General features: G+C 40.6%; 2 protein-coding genes across 2 annotated transcripts; one reads left to right on the top strand and one right to left on the bottom strand.

Moving 5' to 3' along the window:
• Positions 1-314: 314 nt before the first annotated feature.
• fbxl3l (F-box and leucine-rich repeat protein 3, like) lies at positions 315-6999 on the bottom strand. The gene is made up of 5 exons (XM_084944210.1): positions 6562-6999; positions 4746-5106; positions 4352-4474; positions 3973-4144; positions 315-3379 (listed from the first exon to the last, which is right to left on the bottom strand). The coding sequence occupies exons 2-5, from the start codon at positions 5085-5087 to the stop codon at positions 2736-2738; spliced, it is 1281 nt and encodes a 426-aa protein (XP_084800336.1). The 5' UTR covers positions 5088-5106; positions 6562-6999; the 3' UTR covers positions 315-2735.
• Positions 7000-9439: 2440 nt separating this feature from the next.
• On the top strand, positions 9440-25691 carry atp7a (ATPase copper transporting alpha). The gene is made up of 23 exons (XM_084944239.1): positions 9440-9723; positions 10988-11118; positions 12279-12783; positions 14127-14909; positions 15038-15250; positions 15342-15505; positions 15677-15838; positions 15949-16025; positions 18024-18246; positions 18380-18613; positions 18730-18821; positions 19149-19276; positions 20157-20311; positions 20402-20536; positions 20619-20813; positions 21858-22040; positions 22137-22350; positions 22442-22588; positions 22668-22810; positions 23000-23203; positions 23485-23602; positions 23709-23811; positions 23910-25691. Exons 2-23 carry the CDS (start codon positions 10999-11001, stop codon positions 24184-24186), a joined length of 4575 nt encoding a protein of 1524 aa, XP_084800365.1. The 5' UTR covers positions 9440-9723; positions 10988-10998; the 3' UTR covers positions 24187-25691.
• The last annotated feature ends 34 nt before the right edge of the window (positions 25692-25725 follow it).

Genomic DNA, 25725 nt, shown 5'->3' on the forward strand with positions numbered 1-25725 from the left:
TACATCAAACAAGCCAAAAAAGATAAATTTAGAAGAATCAGAAGCAAAGACTTCTGAGCTACAAAGTCTGCTGCTTTTTTTTTAAATGGAAATCGAGTGTGCACAAGCAAATCCACTTGTAAAAAAAAGGGCTGAGGTATCATTGGTATACCTCATTATACAGTAGCAGCTCTGCTTATATAACGTCCCATCCCCCCCCCCCCTCCGGTTAGATCTTTGCTGCCCTCTAGAGCTGAAAACGAAGTGCTGCAGAAAGGTCAAACGAGACAAAGTCAGCTTGGATCAGGCTTCACTGTTTAGGAGATCATGCAACATTAAAGTTATGTAAACATGTTTTTTTATTAGTATTTAAATACAGCCTGTGTAGAATAAAAAGCAGTTTCAATGAAGCTGACATCAATGCTGCACATACACAAAAACCACTAACAATAAGTGATATAAATTTATACAGCAATTGTTCTTCTACTAACTACATCCACGCAAAGTAAACAAATACAAAACAGATCATTACAGCTGTATGTGGGACAGCGTGTCGTTGCACACCGTGGGCCTGTAATGGTTCATTTGTACCTTTTGCACAAAACTATCGTCGTAATCAGATTTGATACAAATACTTCAGTTTTAAACAGAAGAAGGACTGTGAGTTGGTACTCCCTTACAAGCAAAGAACCAACTAACTACAAATTAAATCCCAAAGGGCAATAATAATAAAAAAATAAAAAAATAAAGAAAATATAACACTTAAAAAAACAAATCACGTCCAAAGTGCTGACTTTAAGTAATTTGATTACATGTAAATTTTCCATGTAATGTTACATTTAAAGGAACCAAACATATTTCGCTTAATGATCACTTATTTTAATAAATAAATCTTTGATTTGATAGATTTCAACTGCCTTTGCCTCAAAATTATTGCTTCATGTTTATCAGTGCACATGTTTTTGTTTTGTGTTGAGTTTGTAATCAGGTAGCGGAGGCCACGTCTGGGTTCAACACTTTATTTCAGGCTTTACAGCGGCACTCCATCTTTTTTACCTCGCTCTACTTTCTTCTTCTCCCCTCTCTCTTACCCAGCCTCATTAGCGGCACCCCTGGTGTGACAGGGTAACAGCATGTACTAATTTGCTTCCTTTATTATAGAACCTTGTAAACACAACATTTTGTTTTTTAAAAAAGGAAAAAAAGAAAAGAAGAACTGTTGACCTGACAGTGTCACAGCATAAACTGACCACGTCACCACATCGCCTAATCTGAGTTCTGCATATTCATTTCTGTTCAAAGCCTTTAGTCAAATACCTCCTCAACTAAATGAAAAGACGGCAAAGTAAAACAGGCCAACAGACAAACGACCCATTGTGTTTTCCGTGAAGGTGTGACTCGCTCCGACTCAACAGGAAACTCCTGTTCTTTCTGCAATGAACCGGTATCACTGTGGTTAGTGTCCTCACCTGAATGCATGCAAATGTGGTTAAATCCAGAAAAATCTGTAACTTGAGGAAGAGTTTTAAATCAACTGGTTAATTATTTCATTAATTTTAAGATTTTCAGAAGGATGTAGAAACGTAAAGAACTTGTGAATTATGTTTGGGGGATTTTTCCCTACCAACGACCAGCAGATGGCAGCGTCACGCTCTTTTATACACCATGGTTAAAAATGTAGCCCATCATTCAACTGCAACCAACATGTTTCATTACAACATTTAGTGACAGACAGAAAGCAATCAGACTTTTTTATGCATGAACTATTTTCAGAGAAGTGTATTATTCTTACATAAAATTCATTGATGGTACACAACAGCTACAGAAATTACCCATAGTGAGCGGGCCAAGACGCGCCGTGAAGAAATGTTTTCACCTTTCCTAATTTTTTCCCCAGCTTATTTCTCATGCTTACATGTTTCAGATCACCAAACAAATTTTAATATTAGACACAGAAAACTGAAGTAAATACATTTTGCAGGGGTTTTTTGAACAATGACTAAGTTCATACTTTCACTTGGCTTCTCCCAAACCTTCACTTTGTTTGTTTTGGGGGTTTTTTTGTTTGTTTTTTGAGCCATTCAGAGGTGGACCTGCTGATGTGTTTCAAATCATTACCGTGCTTTGATTGAGTTTGATTGAGCTTCAGTCTATGAAATGATGACCAGAAATTCTCCTTCAGGATCTTCTGGTAGAGAGCAGAATTTATGGTTCCATTAATTACAGCAGGTCATCCAGGTCCTAAAGCAGATAGTTTGATTGCAGTTCTTGCTACCAACAGTGGCACAACCACTTATTAGGTTTAGGGGTCAGTTACTCTTTCCCACAGGATCAGGTAGATTTGGATAGCTTTTGTTCCCTTAATAAATTAAATTGTTATTTAAAAACTGTATTTTGTATTCATTCTGGCTCTTTGTATGACATTAAGATTTGTTTGATGATCTGAAACATGTAAGTGTGACAAATGTGCAAGAACATAAGAAATCAAATCATTTTCACATGATAGAGACAGGGTGATGGTGGTGCGCTGGCAGTGGATTTTCACCTGGGAAAGCAGGGTTCCAATCTTACACAAAGCCAAACGTATATGCCTGTGCTTCACTGGCCCAAAGTCTTTCTCCAAGCAGGGCTTTCCAGTCAGGGGCCATCTTGAAATGGATTTTTCGTTTTTCCTTTTCTAAATCTTATGTCTATTAAAATTTTAAACTGTAACCATAGTTTAATGCCATCATTGATAGCTCTGGCTTCATGTCAGCCTACCAGGTGGGCATCATATCAGGAAACCACATCCGCCCGAGGTGCTTCGACACCTCACTGTGGATCTGCTCTATGTTGTAGCTGCTGTCTGGGATCAGCACCTCCTCCATGATTGACAGCTGTGTCAGCCTGCCCCCGCACATCTTCACAAACTCCACAAAGCCACTGCAAGTCACCTCACACTCGCCTAGCCCGATCGCTGTCAAGCTCTTGCAGCGCTCTGCGATGCGGATTAGCTCCTCATCCAGGGGCTCAATGCCATTGGCGCACACAACCAGCTCCACCAGCCGAGGGCAGTTCAGTCCAATGCGGCCTAGCATCATTTTACTAACAGCTCGGCCAAAGTACAGGTGGGTGACGGGGGTCTCCTCGCAGAAAAAGGGCTCAAACTCCTCCTCATACAGGAAGAAATACATGACTATGTTGACCTTCGGCGAGTGGTGGATCAAAGCCTCCCAGCTGCTCCTCTTGATGGTGTGAAAATGTGTTTGGCCGGGGTTTTCACTCACCACGTCAATGCGCAGGTGTTCCAAGTGAACGTGTTTTTCAGAAGACAGGGCAAGAAGAAGCTCATCACTTAGGAGATGGTAGTTCAACGCCAGCTCCCTGAGGCCATGACACTGGTCTGCCACACACAAGATACCTTATTAAAAAGAGAGAAGAGTGTCTTAATGTTTTAGAGCCTTTGAGAATGTATATACCTTTATATGAGTATGTTAGTTGAGGCACGGTTGTATCCTTAATCACAGACTGTATACTAAAAGGTGTTCATAGCTTCTGGGTATTAAATGTTTGTCCTTAAAGCTGCATTCTTTCTTGGGCAGCAGGGGTCAACTGTAAAGAAATCTATAAGAAGATAACGTTACTTCTCACTTGCTTTATGGCCACAATAAACACTTTCCTGTTGGTTTTATGGTGGTATGGTACGATTTCATGGTGGGGCCACCTTGTGACTGTCAGGTCACTACCCAACTGGCCTATAGTGTGCTTGGGTTTAGGGTCAGCTCCACTCCCCTGTCATATAGTTTAAAGGCTTCATAATGGGAGTCCATAAGCTGAAGGGTGACATCATGTTGCTTATGTTCACCTTCATAAACAGTCTGTGAATTTAATTTTCTTTTTGGCAATGAGTTCCATGCTGAAGTACCTCAGTTCCAAGAAAAGCAAAATTGAGCATCTTGTTGATGAGTATTCACAGTGCCCACTTTGAAGCTAAAATACTGCAGGTGTACTAACCAGCTGGGGAGACATGAGGACAGCTGCTCATCTTCAGCAACTTAAGGGTGTCACTGTTGTTGGCAACCAGCACCTTCAGGGACGGATCATCCACTGGGGTGTCATCGATCCTGATGGAGGATAATGACTTGGAGTTTACGAACACCACCGTCAGGGCAGACACAAAATGGGCCTGAGGAGATACCAACGATGTTCATCAAACCAGGATTCATTATCTGTTATTGCTGGTGTAGAAAACTGTGCAAATTTTTTTACAGGAAGTGCAAAAAATAATAATGCACCAGGGGAAGAGGTGAATACAATCTTCATGATGACTTGAAATATCAGCATATATTATGTGTGTTAAAAAAAAATCAAATATAAACAGGCCATTTCTTACTTGAGATACATCCATGAAGCTGGGCCGTGCTGTAGAAATCAGCCCCAGGGTCTTGATGGTGCAGTTCACCAGCTGAGAGAGAATGTCACAAGCTGCCTCTGCAGATTCGGTGCAGCTGTCCACCTGATTTACCAGCAATGATTCAACATTTTAGAGAGGAGGGAAGAGACATTAAAATAATTGATGAAAGACTGAGGTGTAAGAATCACTTGAGATAATTAAGCACGTCGATGCCAAGACTGCTGACATGTGATGCTCAATTCTGCAGCAGTTCAGATTAAGGAGGGCAGGTATTGTTTATAAGACAGTGTGTTGTGAAAATGGAGGAAGAGAAAGAGGCCACAGCAGGTGAAACAGGTGAGAGGAAATGAAAGACGGCAGGGGAGGCTCTTACTTTGAAGCTAACATACTGCAGGTGTTGGGCATGCTTCTTGATGATCTGCTGAATGAGGTCAGGGTGAGTGGAGCGTAAGTAAGACGTGGCTGGCTGATTGAGCTCAAACTCAAACTTCCTCCACAGGTCAGGGGTGTGAAAGACGTCATTCCAGCACCGGCACACGGATGATGCCCTGGCCCGGTCGACCAGGGACAGATGCTGGAAGATCTGCAGGATGACGTGATGGGGCAGGTTCCCCCAGTCTTGTGCTGGAGTCATCCACTTCGGTCTCTTAGCCCGCTCTCCGAGGGAGGGTAAAATCTGGCACTGTGATTTCAGACCTGTCCTTCCTCGCCTCATTCTGAAGCAAATCAGCCCACTGTGGTGTCATAAAATCAAAGATCTGTTTAAAAGGGCTGTGCAGGGTTAAGATTTTACTATGTGCTGGGATTACACAAGCCATGAATTGCAGTACAGTGTGAACTCAGTTTATGCTGGTAGCACTGAACAGGTTTTGTGTTTAGGGACAAACATCTCCAATTCTATAATTATCTGCTTTAACACTATTTACCCACTTAATTATAGCTTCCTGAAATGTTTCATTAATTATTTTCTTTTATAATTTTATGTTTTTAAAGCCCTGATATAATAAAGAAGCTACATTTGGCTGCTCCATTATTCATAGGGAGTCACCACATTTTTACACGTGATTGTCTTTCTGTCAAAGCCCCAATTTGAGTGTTTTTTCTAGTCTCAGGTTTCTTTCAGAGTTCAGGGTTCTTGTGCTTGCTGGGCAAATGTGTAACTATGGAGCCACCAACGCGCTGATAAATCAGAGAGTTTTAAATGTGTCTGGATCCTATGAGAATTTTCTCTTTTTTTTCACACATTCAGTATTTGCCAATGACATTTTTTCTGTTTAGTATAATTTTTAAAAAAAGAACATAGAACTTATTTATTTATCCACTAAAAGCACAGAGTTCTCTAACATATAACTCTCTATGTTATCTGCGTTACATGACAGCCAAACTATACTCAATGAAATAAATGCTGTCAGAACTAGATTTATGAACTCCCAACTATGTCAAAGGACATATGAGCACTGTATAACGCAAATATAAGGTACGTAATATATATATATATATATATATATATATATATATATATATATATATATATATGTGTGTGTGTGTGTGTGTGTGTGTGTGTGTGTGTGTGTGTGTGTGTGTGTATAAACTACTCTCAAAACACTTGATATTAAAACGGAACTCTTTGTCCTTTATCTTACCACCACCACACTTGAAGAAATAATCTTAGACACTGTAAGCACCGACATAATTTAATGCAACAGCGACCAGTCTAAAAACTAAAAGTGTCTAAAAACTAACCCAGAGATGCACTGTAAAAATCTGTCTGTGAGCTGATGTTGTTTTTATTCACGAGTCAATACTGGCTCCAGAATATGTACGAAGGTCTTCTAAATAAAGTATCAGCTAATGGTGTTCGCGTTTCACTAACCATGAAATATGCTAATCTGTTTTAAAACCATTTATATTATTGTCCCTCTGTTATTACCACTACTATTGCTTTCCTTGCATTGTATTGTGTTGCTGTTGTTGTTACCGTCGTTGCATATTATTGCATGTTGCACATGCTTAAAAAAAGCTGAACAGAAACTTTAAAATGCATAAATGCAGGTGTCCTATGAGCATTTATGAGTCTGCAGCAAAGCTGACCGAATCATAACACAGCCCTTCTCCTCCAGCCTCCTCCAATTCCGCAATCGATCTTTTACTCACAGTCCAAAATATCAATAAAGCTCAGAGTTACTTACCCGAACGGCTTAAAAACGACGCCTTCCGCAGGGTTTCGTGCTCTGCCAGCTGAGATGACAGCGTCCACTTGGAGCCATGGCTGGAGATGACTGCAGAAATGCTGGCTGCTGTTGATATAGGACAGCAGGAGCAGCTCCCATAATAAGCTCTCTTCACTTTAGCGACAGCTTGACGGGCGCTGCCGAGCAGCCGGTACACGTGAGCTGAGGAAAACATGGATCTGCATCTCCCACCACCATCTTGCGCGATTAACAGTTCTGCGTGAGCAGAGGACATATATTTTCACATTTCAGGAAGTCGGAAAGGACTGTTTATACTAACTCTTTATGTGGTCACTCAATGAGTGTTGTTGTCCTCATGACCAGTGAGCAGAGGGCACAAGATAGTGTGTGCACGCATGCACACAGAAACTAGGTCAGTGTGTCAAAGTGTGCGTGCGTGTGTTTGTGTGACGGAGAGAATGATCTTGTGGACATGCTCATTAAACCCCCACACAGGAACACACTTTATAAACCCTTGATTATCGAACCTGTGCCGATTAAAGCAGTTTATTAACCGCAGCCGTCAGCGGTGAAGAAAAGAATACGACGTCAGGTGGTTTCTTAGTGTTATGAATCTTGCTGCTTCACAAACTGGCACATCTAAAGCAGATGGCAAAACAACTATACCTGATAAAAACGTTTACATTTATCTAAAAAAAATAGCAGTCACATGTGGGTTTACAAGCTCAAGGTGAAAAACATCAAACCATCCGGATGTTTACATCCAATCTTCACATTTTAAAATAAGCATGAGGCCAAGAGGCAACATATTAAAGCCAAATTGTATAGGCTACAAAATGGATCTCTGTGGAACACCACAGGATGGGGCAGCCCTTTTTTTGACGAGAAATTATTAGTAAAGTGAGAAAAACTTTTGTCTGCAAGAATAAATTTAAACAAGTCTTATGCAGACACACACACCACCTGATGTAATATGACTGTGAGATCCACATTATCAAACTCAGATCATAGAAAACCAGAACAATCTGAAGCGGATTGATCATGTGAAAGATGGTGCTGCACAGGAGTTTACATTTGTCATTCTTCTATATTTCAAATCATCAAAAACAGATTTTAACTTTAGACAAAGATAACATGAGTAAATACAAACTGCAATTTTTTAAATGATGATTTCATTTATTAAGAGAAAAACAACTATCCAAATCTACCGGTCCCCCCATAAAAAAGTAATTGCCCCTAAAATCTAAAACAGTCTTCTACCACATTTGGCAACAAGAACTGTAATCAAATGTTTGGAATAACTGGCAATTATTCTTTCAAATTTTGTCCCACTCTTCTTTGCAGAATTGTTATAATTTAGACACACTGGAGGGTTTACATTCAACAGAATGGTCTGTTTAAGGTCATATCAAAGCATCTGAGTCTGATTTATTTCCAGACTTTAACTAGGCCACTCCAAAACTTTCATTTTATTTCTCTAGCCATTCAGAGTGTGTTATTGTTGCTGGTGCTGGTAGTTTTTAGATGATTTTCCTGCTGCATAACTCAAGTGCGCTTGAGCCTCAGGGCACTTTACCATTCAGGATTTTCTGGTTGAGAGCTAAATTCATAGTTACGTCATTTACAGCAAGTGGTCCAGTTAGTAAAGCAGCAAAGCAACCTCAGACTATCACACTACCACCACTATGTTTTAATGTTGATGTGATCTTTTTTAAAAAAAAATAAAATAAAATAAAATACTGTGTTAGTGACGCTCTTTTTATTAGTTTTACACCAGATATGACTGGACACAAACTTTTCAACTTTTTGCCACAGAATGTTTTCCCAAAAGTCTCGGGGACCATTTAGATGTCAGTTATTTTGTTTTTCAGCAGTTTCTTTAGATTGTTGCACAATGTGTTGCTTTTTCTGTTATGCTCCTTCACTCTGTCACACAGGTTCTATTTAATTGTTCATTGATTCAACAAGTCTGGCAGTAATTAGGGAAAAGACAAGATCTGCAGCTTTTCATTTCGGTCTGAAAAACTGAACACAACACTGACAATTAAACATTGACACTGAAATTGCCCAAACTGACAAAGAATAACAGTAAAGTCTTATTTTATGGTTGCAAGGCTTTAATATGGAAGCTTTTTATGTCACTGATGTTTTATTTATTTATTTGTTTGTTTTGTAAGCCATAATTCAACAATTTAAGTTTGTAACTCAAAGTTTCAACTAAATAACTTAAGATTTCAACTTATTCACAAGTCAGAGTGAATAACTCGACATTTTGAAAAACCTAACCTGAAGTTTTGGGATAAAAACCCAAAAAGACATAACAATTTGACATTTTGACTCAGTGCTGCCTGAATATTATTTTATTGTTTACTTTATTTACTTATTTTTTCAGTGAAGGAAACAAGTTTCCATAGTTTAAGTCTTAATTTTTTACATCCAGTCTCGTGTTTATTTTTGTTGCCTATAACAACCTTAATATCTGTAGGTAGATGAGAAGCAAAATGTAGCATAGAAAAAGCATGAATACATCTTAAAATGTATTATTATTATTATTATTATTATTATTATTATTATTACGACTGCAGTAAAAATGGGATAAATAATATGGGACAAATAAATTCTCTTCTGTTATTGCTTATTGTTTGTACCCTGAGTTTCGTCTTCAAGGCTCGTAAACTAAACTGTCGACTGATAATTCGAGTCCACTAAAGCGAACCCGTTAACTTACTAGTAACTTCTTTGCATGACATCTAATCTAACAACACATAACCACGATTTATATAAAAGATGGTTACTTTTAGAGAACGCCACAGCCTTGTAGGCAAAGTACAGGGAAAACTACACCCTTTTACGTTGCCGTAACTCTCCTAGCTCCGCCTCTATCCCTGGACAAACAGGAATCCAGCCGTCCGTCACGTCAGCATGAGGAGACACAACAAAATCAGCTCCACATAGCAGAGTTCTGTGATAACAGAGGAATAAAACTCTCAATCCAGCACTGTCAATTATTTCTAGCAGTCCTCGCGATGCAGCGACGTGTCCGCTTTGTTGACTGTAACGTAGGATGAAGAGTAGATACCAGCTAGTTAGCTTGCTAGCTAAACTTAGCCAAGTACTAGCCTGTGGCTAACAGTTTGCTTCACGCTGTGAACTGAGACGGTAAGTTTTTCTCAGATATTTCTGTGGTGTCACGTTGGCCGCATTGTAACTAGTAAGAGGCGGAATTGTTTCCTATATAATCCTAAAAAGACATTGGATAATATTTTTGGTATTTTTAGCTCCGTGGAGGTGATACTTTCTATTACAAATACTGCTCACAAAAGGGATCAGTAGCTTTTTCGTACGGCTGACAAAGTCACCAAACTAGCTTTACAAATACTTTACATTCCATTGTAGTTGATGCGTATTTTATGTAACTGACCTTTTTCTAAAAAGTATTACAAACATTCACTAAGTTACCTCTTCTGTGTTAACCTAACGTTTATCTAGATTAGTTCATCGGTGTCTCGCTTTTTCTAAACGTGGCCCGGGTCTTTCTCTCTAGTGTCATACGAGTCCCTTTATGTCATTCAACGGATCCGATCTGAGGAGGGTTTAACAATGAGCCTCATCCGTTTCATGGGATTTTAAACGGCTATAGCTACAGCCAAGAGTGCTGTTTATGCGGTGATCGTCTGTATGTGTGACAGTATTCACTCAAAGCCCAGGAGGGGATAACAGAGATTATACTTAAGTTAAACATTATTTATCCACCAAAACTTGAACTTTAGATATGTTTTCAGCCCATCAACGAAACGAACGTTATTGTAAGCCAAATGAAACTGGGATCATGTTTCAAGCTTCACCTTCGACGGCAATGTTTGGATAACCTGATTAGTCCATGCCAGGAAGGAAGTACAGGAACAATACTCGTCTTGTACAAACAAAGCTTTGTTTTGTTTCCACTTTTTGTCTAGTAAATGTACCAGAATTGGAAGCACCGATTACATGTCACAAAATTCGTTTAGTTTTTGTAAAGCTGCAGACCAGCTGTGCACATCGAATAACATCACCCTACTGTCTTTTTCTGACAGTTTCAAACCTTGCTATAGAAATAAAAATGGAGATTCACCCTGATGACACATTTTTAAAAACAGGCGAACTTTAAGCTGAGCAATTTTTATATCTGATGTTAAGCCTTTTTTATTTTAGTAAAGCAAAGATAACCCTGACGGCTGTCTTGATTTAAAATTAAACACTTTATTGGTAATATAAGGCATCGTGTATGTTTAGTTTTGCATGCGTGTTTGTGTTTGCCCCATACATTAACGTAACTGTCATTTTGAGAAGAACTACCCCGTCTCTCTCTACTCAGCTTTCGTGATCTTTTTCCTCAAAGCAAAGACTTGGTGGGAAAACCATTGTCTTTCTTGTGTTCTTTTAGGAAACACAGTCATGGCACAGAAACGCAGCCTGTGTTCAGTTTCTCTTGGAGTGGAGGGTATGACCTGCGGCTCTTGTGTCCAGTCCATAGAGCAGCGCATTGGGTCTCTTCCTGGAGTGATGCATATAAAGGTAAACGTGGGCTCTTTAGAGCTGTTTGTGGTGGTTAGTGGGTTTGAATTTTGTTTTAATTAATTTTTAGTTTAAATGTCATGCAGCAGTCTTTGTTGAGGAACTGATAATAACATTTTGCTGACTCAATACTTCCCTCGTGATACTTACTGTTTAACTACAGGATCTGAAATAACTAGATGTTGTAACAGTGGTCAAGTATTTTAAAACCATGTATTAGATCTCATAAAGAAAAAAGTATATTAACTAAAGGTTCCTTCCACCCGTATTAGGCCTGATTGATACCCTAATCTTACCCCCTCGGGACTCGCTCATCTGATTAAGAACCAAGTAGCATCAATGTAGCCATGAGAGAGGGTTTAATTGCAATAGTTGAGGCCTGCTGTTTTTTGTTTATTGTGTGTTTACCCCTGAGGCTGAGGGTAAATGAGACGATAATGTAATAGTGTGTTCCAGATAGCGCTCTGCCCTTTGCGGGACTGTGACATCAGCTCAATACATTCTCTGTGTGTATCCACAGAAAATGTCATTTGTGTCTTAAGACAGTTTAGGTCCTGGATTATTTTACATTAATCTATACAGAGATGATCTGCGAAGACTAAATAGATTTATTTTATGTTCTTAGTAGAACAGTCATTGTCGGATTCGTTTTTCCCCTTTATTCTGAGAATAAAGGTTAACCCTGCAGGCAGCCACACTTACTCACTCACTTGCTGGTTAACTTACGGCCAAGTCAGGTGATGCCTTCAATGTGTCACATGTTTCTTTCTTGCTAAAGTGAGAGCTGAGGGGATCATGCTGACAGCACATGCTGTGAGCTTGCTAAAGTCATGCATTTCTTTTCTTTTCTTTTTTTGTTTGTTTGTTTTAATAAGGGTTTAGTTCTGAGACAAGACAGTAAAAATTAGGTGATAATAAAATCTAAGGAATCTGTATAGCTACACAAGACCAAAAATATCCCTTTCATAGTATCGGAATTAACTCTGAACCGGCATTAAGTGCTTACGAGTATTACTGGAGGTAAATCTGATTGTTGCTTGAATAAAATAGAAGCCACATCTTAAATGTAGCTATATTGTATATTAAGGTTAAGCTTAGCATTTATTCCAATTTTGTGTTTACTCCATTTTACATTTTCTCTTTCAACTCCACTTTTGTAGGTGTCTTTAGAGGGCAAGAATGCAACTGTCATATTTGACCCCAGCCATCAGAGCCCAGAGTCTCTGTCAGAGGCCATTGAGGACATGGGCTTTGAATCAAGTCTGCCAGCTTCCAGCAAAGCCACACCAGTCCCTACTGATACCCAGTTGGTCTCCACCTCAGGCATGACACCCACAGCCCAACAGGAAGCATTGAAGAAACTATCACAAATTCAGGGAGTGCTGGATGTCAGAGAGAACCTGCCACAGACGGGCCTCACCGTCACCTTTGTTCCCTCCCTGACGTCCACGCAGCAGCTTAGTGAGGCGGTGACCAGCGTAACACCGCCGGAGATCTCCACACCGAGCAGCCCTTTGCAAAAAGACCCCACCTCCTCTCCATCTCAGACCACGCGAGGTGGAGCGGCCATCCTTAAGCTGCGCATTGAAGGAATGACCTGTCACTCCTGTATTACCACTATTGAAGGAAAGATTGGTAAACTCAAAGGGATTCAAAAGATCAAAGGTGATGTACTCGACCCATTTGCAAACTTACAGTCATATATAACTTTACAGTCTGAGCTGGAAGAGATGTTGTAGCGCGACTGCTGAATTGCACGTCCTACATCTCAGGTGTCATGTCATTGTGGATCAGCGAGGCTGTCTTTAGGTTCAGCATGTAGAGATTGTTTAGTGCGATATGATTATGACTCATGAAATCCCGGCTGGTTGGAAAGAATGACTTGTAGACGGGATTATGGTGGTTGAGTGCAGCATGATCCCTGCGTTCAATGTGGTTGTTTGCACAGCCTGTCAGTGTACTGTTTGCTCTGTAAAATTTGTTTCAAACTGACGCAAAAAGGGCAGTTTTATAGTAATGGTGACATTTATTTTCCTTTATAAAAAAGAACAGAAAAAGTTATGTTAATTTGAAATTTTTCGAAGTCAGTTTTTAACTTTTGTAGTTTGTTGCCCTGAAGCTCAGTATTAGAGAGGATTCTTTTGTTTTTTGCATGGTATTCATACTTATTAACCCTGGGTTTTTGGCATAAGACAACTCCGGACATGTAAAATCCATTCAAATATTTTGTGAGCTAAAAATATCTTTTGGGCTCACCTATTCTTTTTGCAGTCATTCATACAGGATGTGTAGTTTAACTTTCTGATGTTTTGGATCCAAATAAACAGATCTGACCAATCAGATCAGTATATTTGGCAACAAGTGCCGTCATGGCTAAACACTGCTCCGGCTCATAATCGTCTCTCTGAAATGAAATTATCTCTCCCTCTTCAAGCGTGGTCCCATCTCTGCTAAAAGAGCTCAAAGTGCCCCACTGACATCCTGAAATATGTACGGAAGCGAGCGTGATACAGTTTTAACTTCTAGATCAAAGCATAAAATTGACCCTGCTGCTGCTTTCTCGTGAGAATTTGATGACCCCAGAATCTCTGTTTCCTCCTTTTCTTGTTTCGGAAACATCAGGATGAACTTTATATCTTTTTCTTTTTTCTTTTTTTTGTCACAGTCCGGGTTTTTTTTTTTTTTTTTGAGGACGAATGTTCCACAAAAATATAACGTGTTTGGTTTGTATGTAGGCCAGGTTCAGATCTGGAATTTTGTGTTGTTTTTATGCAACATGTTCAGTGTGTAACGGCCTTCAGAGTGAAGTAAAGACTTTGTCTCCTGAAGCTTTAAGCTGGACCATCAAAATGATCTCACATCGATTGTATCTTGTGTGTCTGATTCTCTGCCAACATCTTTGTCCTTGTTTCACACACAGTGGCTTCTGCTTCTTGTCAAAGAATTTCATTTGTTTTTATTTGCTTTGTGCTTCTGTTTTAACTTTCCTGTTTCCATCTCTTCCACAGTTGTTTTAGAGTCTCAGGAAGCTACACTCGTCTACCTGCCTTACCTCCTCACTGTCCAAACCATCATTGATCAAATTACTGTGGTTGGATTCAAGGCCTTTGTGAAGTCTAAGCCCCGCCCCCTGCAGCTGTCCCCCAGTGAAATAGAGCGCTTTGTTGATTCTCAAAAACAAACAATTTCGACACCATCTGAGACTTCAGAGGAGACTGAAATCTTCATAGACACCATACTCATCGCGCTTAGGGTCAAAGGCATGCACTGCCGTTCCTGTGTGGTCAACATTCAGGACAATATCTCAGTGCTGCCTGGTGTGTCTTCTGTGGAGGTGTCTTTGGAGAATGAGAAGGCCTCCATCTGCTATGACCCCCAAAAGGTCACAGTGACTCAGCTGCAGCAGGCAATTGAAGCACTGCCTCCAGGAAACTTTAAGACTCAACCGTGGGACTCCTCCGGTCCCCTCAGTCCTGTGTCCACATCACCTGCTCCCACTTTACCACCATCATCATCATGGCCTACAGGAGCAAACCAGGCTAAACCTGCTGTCTTGCAGCCTTGTTTTAATCAGCCACTGGGATCTGTGGTGAATATCCACATTGAGGGCATGACATGCAACTCCTGTGTTCAGTCCATTGAAGGCATGATCTCCCAAAAGAAAGGGGTCATGTCAGCCGAGGTCTCTCTGACTGATCACCAGGGGATCTTTGAGTACGACCCTCTGCTGACCACACCAGAGGAGTTGAGGGAGGCCATAGAGGACATGGGCTTTGATGCCTTTCTGCCTGGTAAGAGGACCGATTATGTTGGCAGAGTCATTTAATTACCCACATGGTTTCAGGTCTAGAACACTTTTATTTTTAGAGGCTAGTGAGCAAAATTAGCATCATTAATGAATAAATCTTCTTGTAAACAGAGACCAACTCTCTGCTGCCTGCGCCACATCCTCTGTCATCGAAGTCTTCAAGTATAGCACCTGTCAAAGGTAAAGAGGTGGACAATGACCACCACAAAGAAACCCCCCAGGGACTTAGTGGAGAAACAAACTCTAAATGCTACATCCAGATTGGAGGGATGACCTGTGCTTCCTGTGTGTCAAACATTGAACGAAATCTCAAGAATGAACCTGGTGTGTTAAAGTTTTTTGTTTTTTTTTTTTTGATAGGATAATTTTTTGGCTTTCCTTAGGAACTAAAGAGAAAATCTGTAATGTTGTGCAGGTATCTACTCTGTTCTGGTGGCACTAATGGCGAGTAAAGCAGAGGTCCGTTATAACCCTGAAGTCACCGATCCTATGAAGGTAGCCGAGTGCGTGAAGGAGCTGGGCTTCACCGCCTCTGTTATGGAGAACTATGAAGGTTCAGATGGAAACGTTGAATTAGTGGTGAGTCACTGTGAGGCTGCATTGACTTTATGTTCATTAATGCATGCATGCAAAACCATAAACAAACATTTCTCAATAAGGATTCACTAGATGAGGTGCATTCCTCCCCTCATATTCTCATTATTTTCTACCTCTTCATCTGCTTGTCTGCTCCTCTTCACCTTCTTTCAGGTCAGGGGAATGACGTGCGCTTCTTGTGTTCACAAAATTGAATCCAACCTCACGAAAGAAAAGGGGATTATCTATGCCTCTGTTGCCTTGGCAACCAACAAAGCACACATTAAATTCGACTCTGAAGTTATTGGACCACGAGACATCATCAAGCTGATTGAGGTATTACGCCTTCCTCTGTTTATTTATGCATGTGTTCAGTTATACTTTTACTAATTCATTGTTCTGGATAAAAGTCTTTAAAGGCCTCATCAGGAGTTTGTTTTCTGTAGAATCTAGGATTTGAAGCATCTTTGGTAAAGAGGGACCGCACTGCCAGCCACCTGGACCACAGCAAAGAGATACGACAGTAAGCAGCATTTGGTGTTTGTAAATTTAAAAACCTGTTGTTTGTGTAGTTATGTATGTTACCATACTGTGTTGGGACATGAGTCTGGTGTTCAAACTCTTTTTCTTTTTCCTTTTTGTTCATCTGAATGTTGGCTTGATCGTTTATCTGACTTTCCTAAGAAAAATCTTTTTGTAGAGTGAAGTGCTTAGGCCATTATAGGCAGTAAAATGTTAACTTATCAGAGAGTGATACTAGGGATTGAAACTAATCAGTTAGTGAGGTATGTTGAGCTTGAAGCTAGTTGTCAGTGTCACAAATGTAGCTCTCTTTGTATGTAATAAGGTAATCGAGCTAAGTTAAGCTGCACATGTAATATGCTTCAGAGGAGGTCATTTTCATATTCATCTCTAAAATGCACTCTCAGCTGAGGGAAAACATTTCATATGCAAGGCCACGAAGGCCAAGTCCACTTGGAGGGTGCATGCGTAATTAAGCATTGTAGTGTCGTGTCTTGCTGCAGGTCATGGGACAGAGCCCTGTTTTTAGTCCCTCTCTTATTTACGTCCTTCAGATCCAAGCGACCTCTCGCATGCTCATGGGAGCAGAAGCTGTAACACTGACCTTACACTCAGCTGCACATGCATTCATTTGAAAATTGGGGGGCAAAATTGAGGATACAGTACAATGTGTCGTACCTGGAGCATATAACTGTCATTTTTCTTAATTCAAATTTTTTATGTCTTTGAAGCCATTTACTTGATTTGCACTGTTTTAAATAATATCATGTGCCATTTTATAAAAAGCTGTTTAAAAAATAATAATACTAATAAGACCTGCAAACCTGTGGTTTCTACAAGCATCCAAAAATGCTGTCAGAGATCAAATATTTTAGGAACTGAATAGAGGTGGGAATCACCAGACACCTCATGATACGATGTTATCATACTGCTTCACTTACTATTTCATATTATTGCACTTTTTAACATTTTGAAATATGCTGAGTATTGCAGTAACATTTATTGTGATTTATCACCTGTTCTTTCATCAGCAGAGTTAAACTTCACTATCTGTTTTATCTAAAATAATGTTATCTCACTTCATTTATTTATTTAGGTTTTCCTCCAAATAGACTGTTAACCGTACAACACTGGCTTGAAAGCCAGGCATAAGTGGCTTTCAAGACCGGGTCAGTCTGGTATCAGTCTTATATCAGACCCCATTCAACTGCAGGCTGATATCATTCTGCATTTGAATGGGGTCAAGCTGGCAATAACATGCAATCTGTTCCTGATAATACAACAGTGAAGTGTGATAAGTGGTTGAAAATCACACGTGTTGCACTAAAGATAGAAATATTTACACATTCAGCAGAAATTTAACTGACATTGATACTCAGTGGCCTTCCTGTACTATAGGAACATAATCAGACTGATGGCAGCATGTTGGCATCTGTCTGCATTTATAAATTAGACTGCAGTTATTGTCAAACCTTCAACAATCTCTCTGAGTGATTCCAGTCAGTTCAAGTCAGACTGTGACCAGGCGACCTGTTCACTCAACTTTCGATGTAAAGTCATTGTGAGTGTGTAAGACCTTCAAGCTCTGAGCAACCCTTTTTATTTTATTTTATTTTTTAACTTGTGTGGCTGAGCCATTAGCTTGGTGTGAATTAGGAGGTTGCTTTGTCAAGCTAAGTGTGACCAGTGTTTAATGGTTTTTGAGTTGATTTATTGTAAGTTGGCTCGACTAACATTACCTCAGGGTTTTGGTGCATGAGATTAGCCCTGTTGTTTGTAGTATTCCCAGAGCATTTATATTTATTTAATAAATATCATTATAATATCGCCCCACAAAATATTGCTCCAAATGTGTATGAATGTAGTTTTGTTTAGTCATACTGGCTGTGAGAGAGTTGTGTCTTGGTTCTTTTTGTTATGATTATTAAAGTCAGCATATGTTTGCTTTGTCGTTTTAAAAAAACCTGTTACTAAGTGAATATTATCTTCCCTTGCTAAGGTGGAGGAAGTCTTTCCTTGTGAGCTTTGTTTTCTGTGTGCCTGTGATGGGTATGATGATCTACATGATTATTATGGACCACCAGATGACAGTTTCACATCATCACAACAATACGGCAGAGGACCGCAACCGTTACCACTCCACCATGTTTCTGGAGAGACAGCTGCTCCCAGGCCTCTCCATCATGAACCTCCTCTCCTTCCTGTTTTGTCTGCCTGTACAGGTAAATCACAGGGATTAACTTCACTCCCAGGAAACATGATAGGGAACTTTTAGTAGTAGTAGTCGTAGTAATAGTAGTATTAATTTCGTGGAGTCATATTAATGGTTTCATTTTGTTTTTTCTCTCTCCTTAGTTTATTGGAGGTCGCTACTTCTACATTCAAGCCTGGAAAGCCGTGAAACACAAGTCTGCCAACATGGATGTGCTAATTGTTCTGGCCACTTCCATAGCCTTCACCTACTCATGCGTCGTCCTAATTGTGGCCATAGCGGAGAAGGCAAAAGTCAATCCCATCACGTTCTTCGACACACCGCCTATGCTCTTTGTCTTCATCTCTCTGGGACGCTGGCTGGAACAGATAGCCAAGGTTTAGCTCATATTTATTAATATCTGTGATATTTCAAGTAACTTTACTTTTTTGAAAAGTCTGCAAATCGATACACATGTATAAAAAGTCAAATTGTTTTATGTGCCGTCTTCCAGAGCAAGACTTCTGAGGCTTTGTCCAAACTGATGTCTTTACAAGCCACTGAGGCCACAGTTGTCACTCTCGGCAGTGATAATTCAGTTCTCAGGTACTCCTGGTTCTCTACCCTCACCTTTCACATGTTGACTTGGTTTTAAATGACAACATAATGAAATGTTTGCAGTTAGAGTACCTGTTGAAATAGACAACAGCATAACAAAAGGTGTATAAAAAAAACAGCAGGGGAGTTTCCAGAGTTAGTGTCAGATTTAATTGACAATTTGATCTTGTGTGTCTTCTAACAGCCTTTCCTAAACAGTCTAGTATCATTATTATTAATAATCTTACTATTTTCTTCAGTGTCAAAAATGAATTTGTTTTTATAGTAGTTTTGTAGAAATAGTGTTTGACATTATTTTATGTTTGTGTGTTGCAGTGAGGAGCAGGTGGATGTGGAGCTGGTTCAGAGGGGTGATATAGTCAAAGTCGTTCCTGGGGGAAAGTTTCCAGTCGATGGGAGGGTCATTGAAGGACATTCCATGGCCGATGAGTCCCTCATCACAGGTTGGTCGTCATTAATTGTAGGACCTGTATCTATGCATGGACTGGTGCTGGATGTCTATAAACAGTGTTAATAGGTCACTTATGCTCATCGTGGGCATGAATCTCATGGTCATTTGGGGCTTTTAATCATTTCTTTGAAATGTTATTTTTCTAGGGTGGAATGATTGTACAGGATACATCTTTTATTACTTTAAAAAGGCAAGAATTTGGTTCATAAGTTTAGATTTATTTTAGATTTTCTCTAATCTATAATTAATATTTAGTTCTTTCAGCCAGTTGCACCTCACCAGGTGCCTTTGGTAGCCATCAACAACCTTGGCATAATTCTTCCTGGACATTTGACCTCTCTTGGCAGAATTGGTAGAGTTCATTTAAATTAGTTTGTTTCTTGGCACAGACCTGACTTTTAAGCATAATCCAAAAAAATTTAATAGGGTTGAAGTTGAGACTTTGAGAAAAACAATTTCAGAAGCTTAATGTCAGCCTGCTTCATTCATTCCAGAAGCAGTTTTGTTGCGTGTTTCTGGCTGTTGATTTCAGGGGAAGGTGACTAATTCCTTTATTGTTATTTTATTATTGTTACATGGCATCCACTGACAACAAACAGCCCAGAGCACGATGCTACCATCACCATGCTTGACAGTGTTCTTAGATTTGAAAGCCTTATCTTTTCTCCTCCAAACATATCTCTTGTCAGGGTGGTCAAATAGCTCAGTCTTTGTCTTGTCTGACCTTAAAACCTTTCTCCAGAAGGCCAAAAGCATCTGGTTGGAGTGCAACTTGCTATGGGAACCAAACCAAATATTATTGGGGGGGTTTTGTTTATTTTTTTCTTACCTGTACTGCAGTTATTCGACCGGCTGTTGCTTTATGACTCCAGGTGAGGCCATGCCAGTGACGAAGAAGCCCGGGAGCTCGGTGATTGCAGGCTCCATTAACCAGAATGGCTCTCTGCTCGTCAGTGCTACACATGTTGGCACGGACACTACGCTGTCTCAGATTGTCAAACTAGTGGAGGAGGCTCAGACTTCAAAGGTGAATTACATGGTTTGGCCTGTGCACTGTATATACCAGCTTTGAGAGTAACGCTGTACAAGTGTTTATGTCTTTACTTTGTATTTTTAGGCTCCCATCCAGCAGTATGCAGATAAAATTAGTGGCTACTTTGTACCCTTCATTGTTGGCATATCTGTGCTTACCCTGATCGCCTGGATCATCATTGGCTTTTTGAACTTCTCTCTGGTGGAGATGTACTTTCCTGTGAGTTCTTTTCCTTTTTACTTCAGTTTTATGTCATTTTTATGAATTGGAAAAAAAAGCTAACATAATTTCCTTCACGCAGGGTTACGACAAATCCATTTCCAGGACTGAGGCTGTGGTTCGCTTCGCCTTCCAGGCCTCCATAACCGTGTTATGCATCGCTTGTCCCTGTTCCCTTGGCTTGGCAACCCCGACAGCTGTCATGGTGGGCACAGGGGTTGGAGCCCAAAATGGCATCCTGATAAAGGGGGGAGAGCCACTTGAGATGGCGCATAAGGTGTGTTAATGATGATTTTCTGACACCTCTGTGTTAGCCAGGCGGTTATATATGAGAGAGCATCTGTCAGTTTTAACACGTTGAATAAAATTATAATTATATAAATGCAGGCAGATATCAGATGGGTGAGACTGAATGCATTAAATTTGATTTATCGATGTAGTGCCACATGTATGCACTTATTCGTTTACGTGACATGCATAGTGATTTATTTCCATCATCTAAAATGAGCTTTTTAGACTTCACAAGTGCATTTACTGTATTTTTGTTTTAGTGGGTTATTTTCACCTCTCAGGTATGATCCTCCTGAAAACCAGCCTATTCATTTATGTCTTCTGTAATGGACATTTGTTGTTGGTCTATATCTTTTGACTTATTTGAGCTACCCTACTAAGTCCTGATGTAATAAATAGAGGACATCCTGGGTTTTCCACTGATATGTCATGTGTTTGGGTGGCCTCTTTTAGCTGCAAAGAGGAAGGAAATCACAAAAAAAATGTCAAACAAAAAATGTTCAATGGGAATATTCCCCCCCCCCCAGTTTTCAGGAGGTTATCAGGGTATTATCATCACCCTGTTATGTCTGTGAAGGCGATAACTCGAATGAGAAGTTTTAAATTCATGCCATAGGTGTATCTACTAAAAATCTCAGTTTACAATCTCAGTGACGGCGAGCTCAAGGTCAGAGTTCTCTGAGAACAAGGTGCTGTAGGATTTTGAAATTGATACAGTAGGCATATCTACTAGAAGCCTGAGGGGTAGCACTGGGGGCGCCAGTATTTTTATATTGTAGTTTTCTGTTTCATGAATTGTAATAATTTTTCCACATTCTTTAATTTGCTTGAGAGCTGTTATTCTGAAAAAAATTCCCATCTCCTGCTTTAATTGTTAAAAAATATTTTAAAAAAATCTTAAAGACTGTTAAAGATGAGACACATGAATAAATAATTAAATTCTCAATGCTGGAGGTGACGTCTTTTATATTTAGATATCATTTCTGGGGTCACAAAGTAAATAATTTATAATATTATCTTTCATATGCAGGTTCAGTCTGTGGTGTTTGACAAGACCGGCACCATTACATACGGGGCCCCAAAGGTTGTTCAAGTGAAGATCGCGGTGGAGGGGAATAAGATGCCTCGCTCCCGCCTGCTGGCCATTGTAGCCACAGCTGAGAACAACAGTGAACACCCGCTCGGAGCCGCTATTACCAAATACTGCAAACAGGTTTGCCTTTCATCAGATTTGACCCCACGGTGAGATGAATGATAATCTACAGTATGTATATGTGGAAGATGTTGATCCATTGTTATTTGCGTGCAGGAGCTTGGCACAGAGTCTCTTGGCACGTGCGTGGACTTTCAGGCGGTGCCGGGCTGTGGCATCCGATGTCAGGTGAGCAACACAGAGAGTCTGCTGAAGCAGTTGGACAGTGACAGCGAGGACAACAACCAGCGCAACAGTGTCCTAGTCCAGATCAGCGACAGCCGGACATGCACCAGCTCCCATCCACTCATCATGGACCCACAGCCGCAAAGTATGTTTGGAAGTGCATTCCTACTGCACGATTACAGTTGCTGTAAAGTTGTGTTTCACTTGCTTTTATGCCTTCTTGCTGTTGTTTGCAGGCCTGGTTCAGACAGCCACCTATGTAGTCCTGATTGGGAACAGGGAGTGGATGAGGAGGAACTGCCTGCAAGTCACACCTGAAATCGATGAAGCCATGATCGAGCACGAGCGCAGAGGACGCACTGCTGTTCTGGTGGCCGTAGACGGTGAGTAGCAATGTTAAAATTTACTCTTTTCTCTCACTTTCTGACTGCTTGAAACTTAAAAACCTTTTTCTGTGCATAGACCTGCTGTGTGCAATGATAGCCATAGCAGACACAGTGAAACCAGAGGCTGAGTTGGCGGTCCACACGCTGACCAACATGGGTCTGGAAGTTGTGCTGATGACTGGAGACAACAGCAAGACAGCTCGGGCTATTGCTGCTCAGGTAAGCAAAGCAGACGAATGAAGAGCTGATTAATACTGATGCTATCATTAGACTTTTGTTACTAGATGGTGAAGTTGTAACAGAGATGATGGCTTAGATTTTTTGCTTTTGTGCTTTAATGTCATATTAAGCTGGGAACCCAACACGTGTTTGATTTCTGAGCTCATCATTCTGCTTTTTGACCACCAGGTCGGCATCAGGAAAGTGTTCGCTGAGGTGCTGCCCTCCCACAAGGTGGCCAAAGTGGAACAGCTGCAGCAGGCGGGAAAGAGGGTCGCCATGGTGGGTGACGGCGTCAACGATTCGCCCGCTCTGGCCATGGCTGACGTGGGCATCGCCATAGGAACCGGGACAGATGTGGCCATAGAGGCCGCAGATGTGGTGCTGATCAGGGTGAGAATCTGATCCGACAAAGGTGTCTGTTTTGTAACATGAAAGCAGCACAGCAGACACAGAGGTCACCAGTGACTCTCCAACTTCAGAAACAAAAGTTTAACATAAAAAAACCTTGTAGACTGAAATAAAAACAGTTGATCTGTTTTGTTTTTTTGTTTGTTTTTTAAAGCTTTGTGCTGAGAGGATTTTACTTAAAGCATTTAAACTTTTTCACCTTTTTGCCACAAATTGCTATTAACGCCCTCCTCATTTACCCAGTGTTGTTCTCTTGTCTTCAGAATGACCTGCTGGATGTGGTCGGCAGTATTGACCTCTCTAAAAAGACAGTCAAGAGGATCAGGATCAACTTTGTCTTCGCTCTTATCTACAACCTGGTTGGAATTCCTATTGCTGCTGGTAGGTTCTTTGGTGGGCTGAATGCAGAGTGAGGTCATCCACTTTTTTAGTATCATAGGGAAATCATTTGGAGCTCTGTAGAAATACGAACCTCATCTATTTACAGGGGTGTTCCTTCCCATCGGCCTGGTGTTACAGCCGTGGATGGGCTCTGCTGCCATGGCGCTGTCATCCGTCTCTGTGGTTTTGTCCTCGCTTCTACTTAAATGGTAATGAAATATTTGGGGTTTTGTTGAAGTATTTTGTGTGTATTTTGTGTTAATTCATAAAAACTTCTGTCCACTTTATCCCCTTCATCTTTATGTAGTTACACTAAACCCACTGCAGAGAAGCTGGAGGCCAGACTGGGTACCAGCAGGCGGCAGGGCAGCCTGTCTGACGTCAGCGTCCACATCGGCATGGGCGAGATGCGTCGTCCGTCCCCCAAACTTAGTCTGCTAGACCGCATCGTCAACTACAGTCGAGCCTCAATCAACTCGCTGCGCTCTGACAAGCATTCAGTCAACAGCTTCGTGCTCGGCGACCCCGACAAACACTCGCTGCTGGTCGGGGAGGCTGTGAGCCACGAGGATGACTTGTGTTGAATCTGAGGAGCTTACAATAGAAAGTGCATTTATTCCAGGCTGTGCCATGCTAAGTCAAAAGGGTTACATTGAATAATAGCCCTGCTGTAGGTGCCCTCAGGGCAGCACTGTTTACATGAAGAAAGCTTTCATGTCCCTTGTTTTCTTTTAGCTCAACCCACTGATCACACTCTTCAGACTATGATGAGATGGGTTTTGTTGAGGTTACGCTCTTGGGGACACTCTTAAACAAACCCATTGACACTACAATCCACAACTCTCCCGTGTCAGCTTCTTCAGAGCCATGAAGCAGGTGCCACATCTAGAAAGCAGAGCTGTGATCATTGTTGCAACTTTACAAACTTGAACCTCTATCCAAAGACATTTAAACAGTGGTGCCCTTCCTAAGAGTGGACACAGTAGAGTTTTATTTTAGTTAATCTTCCTTAAATGGAAAAGTGTTGTATAATTATATTCCAAACTATTTATACTATTATTTATCTATTTTTTTTTCACTACATCAATGTAAAACATGAAGTTCTTGAATCCAAATGTAAATTATGATTTTGATGTTCCCAAAAAAATGGGTGATTGCTTAGAAATGTTATGCATAAAAACTTTATAACAAGCTGCAAAAGGGATTGTTAAGCAAAACTAAGGAGTGAGATGTGAATGTCAGTGTTACCTAAAGTGCCAGTTGAAGTGCCACCCGGCACATTCCAACACATTCCAAAGATAGCAGCATTCAGAGGTTATCTTGGACTTGATCTTCACAAAGTGTGAGCAGAGGTCGATTTAAGCTCTAGTTTCAGCATGCGTCAACTCGCTCCAGCTGTAGTCAGTCATCTGTCAATGTATGTGAAGATTGTTTGCTGTTGCAGTGAAGCAGAAGTTGTTACATGGATTATGATGTTCTTGGATGTCTTTATGAGTTGTTGCAATTAGGCTTGTGTTTTGAAATGGCTGAACTCTAAATGCCGTCGTGTCCTTCCTTGTGTCTGCAGTAAGCAAGGTTGTGTTACTGTTCTTGTGTGTTTCTGTCGTTAATGCAAGGCTGTCACTTTTTCAGCTTTTTTCTTTCATTTTTAATAGGATTGATGCTGTTGCACTTGATCAAAGAGACTCAGCACGAACAGAGTAAACAACAGCTGTGTCCCAGCAGTCCGCCAAACAAGTTACTGAGAAGCAAACGCTGAAGAATAATAGTAATAGTTCAGTACTATTTAGATCCCACCAGATCTGAGGAGGATGCTGAACAGCCACTGCTGTTGTGAATCATTAGAAAACAGTTGAGCTATTTTGGTTTCCGAATTATTTCTCTCTTGCTTTTCCTCCTGATGACAAGTACATCAGCACGTCCTGCCACTTCCCCATGATGCACTCTGGTCTGGTCAGTTCTGCCAGAATGCTGTTTTTGTGCAATGCCTTTTTCAAGTGTCCATAAGGCCTCAGATATCTGTGTCCATGTTTGCACGTTCTTCTGAACATTGTGTGCCTTTTAGAATAAAAATGCTTTCGTAACATCACATTGCTGTTTTTGCTTTAAGCCACTAGATGGCA

This window comes from Perissodus microlepis, chromosome 2 (assembly GCF_051167445.1).
Source record: "Perissodus microlepis isolate ML-2025 ecotype Zambia chromosome 2, ASM5116744v1, whole genome shotgun sequence".
NCBI classification, from domain to species: domain Eukaryota; kingdom Metazoa; phylum Chordata; class Actinopteri; order Cichliformes; family Cichlidae; genus Perissodus; species Perissodus microlepis.

What these genes read in the sequence shown, in the direction of transcription:
- fbxl3l (XM_084944210.1), bottom strand. Translation starts at nt 5,087, where the DNA reads ATGAGGCGAGGAAGGACAGGTCTGAAATCACAGTGCCAGATTTTACCC. An exon ending in GCTTCATGGATGTATCTCAA is followed by an intron (nt 4,145 to 4,351) that starts GTAAGAAATGGC and finishes GTATCTCCTCAG; the next exon opens with GCCCATTTTGTGTCTGCCCT. An exon ending in TCCTCATGTCTCCCCAGCTG is followed by an intron (nt 3,380 to 3,972) that starts GTTAGTACACCT and finishes CTTTTTAATAAG; the next exon opens with GTATCTTGTGTGTGGCAGAC.
- atp7a (XM_084944239.1), top strand. Translation starts at nt 10,999, where the DNA reads ATGGCACAGAAACGCAGCCTGTGTTCAGTTTCTCTTGGAGTGGAGGGT. An exon ending in GGCTGGAACAGATAGCCAAG is followed by an intron (nt 18,614 to 18,729) that starts GTTTAGCTCATA and finishes GCCGTCTTCCAG; the next exon opens with AGCAAGACTTCTGAGGCTTT. An exon ending in AGGAGGCTCAGACTTCAAAG is followed by an intron (nt 20,312 to 20,401) that starts GTGAATTACATG and finishes TTGTATTTTTAG; the next exon opens with GCTCCCATCCAGCAGTATGC.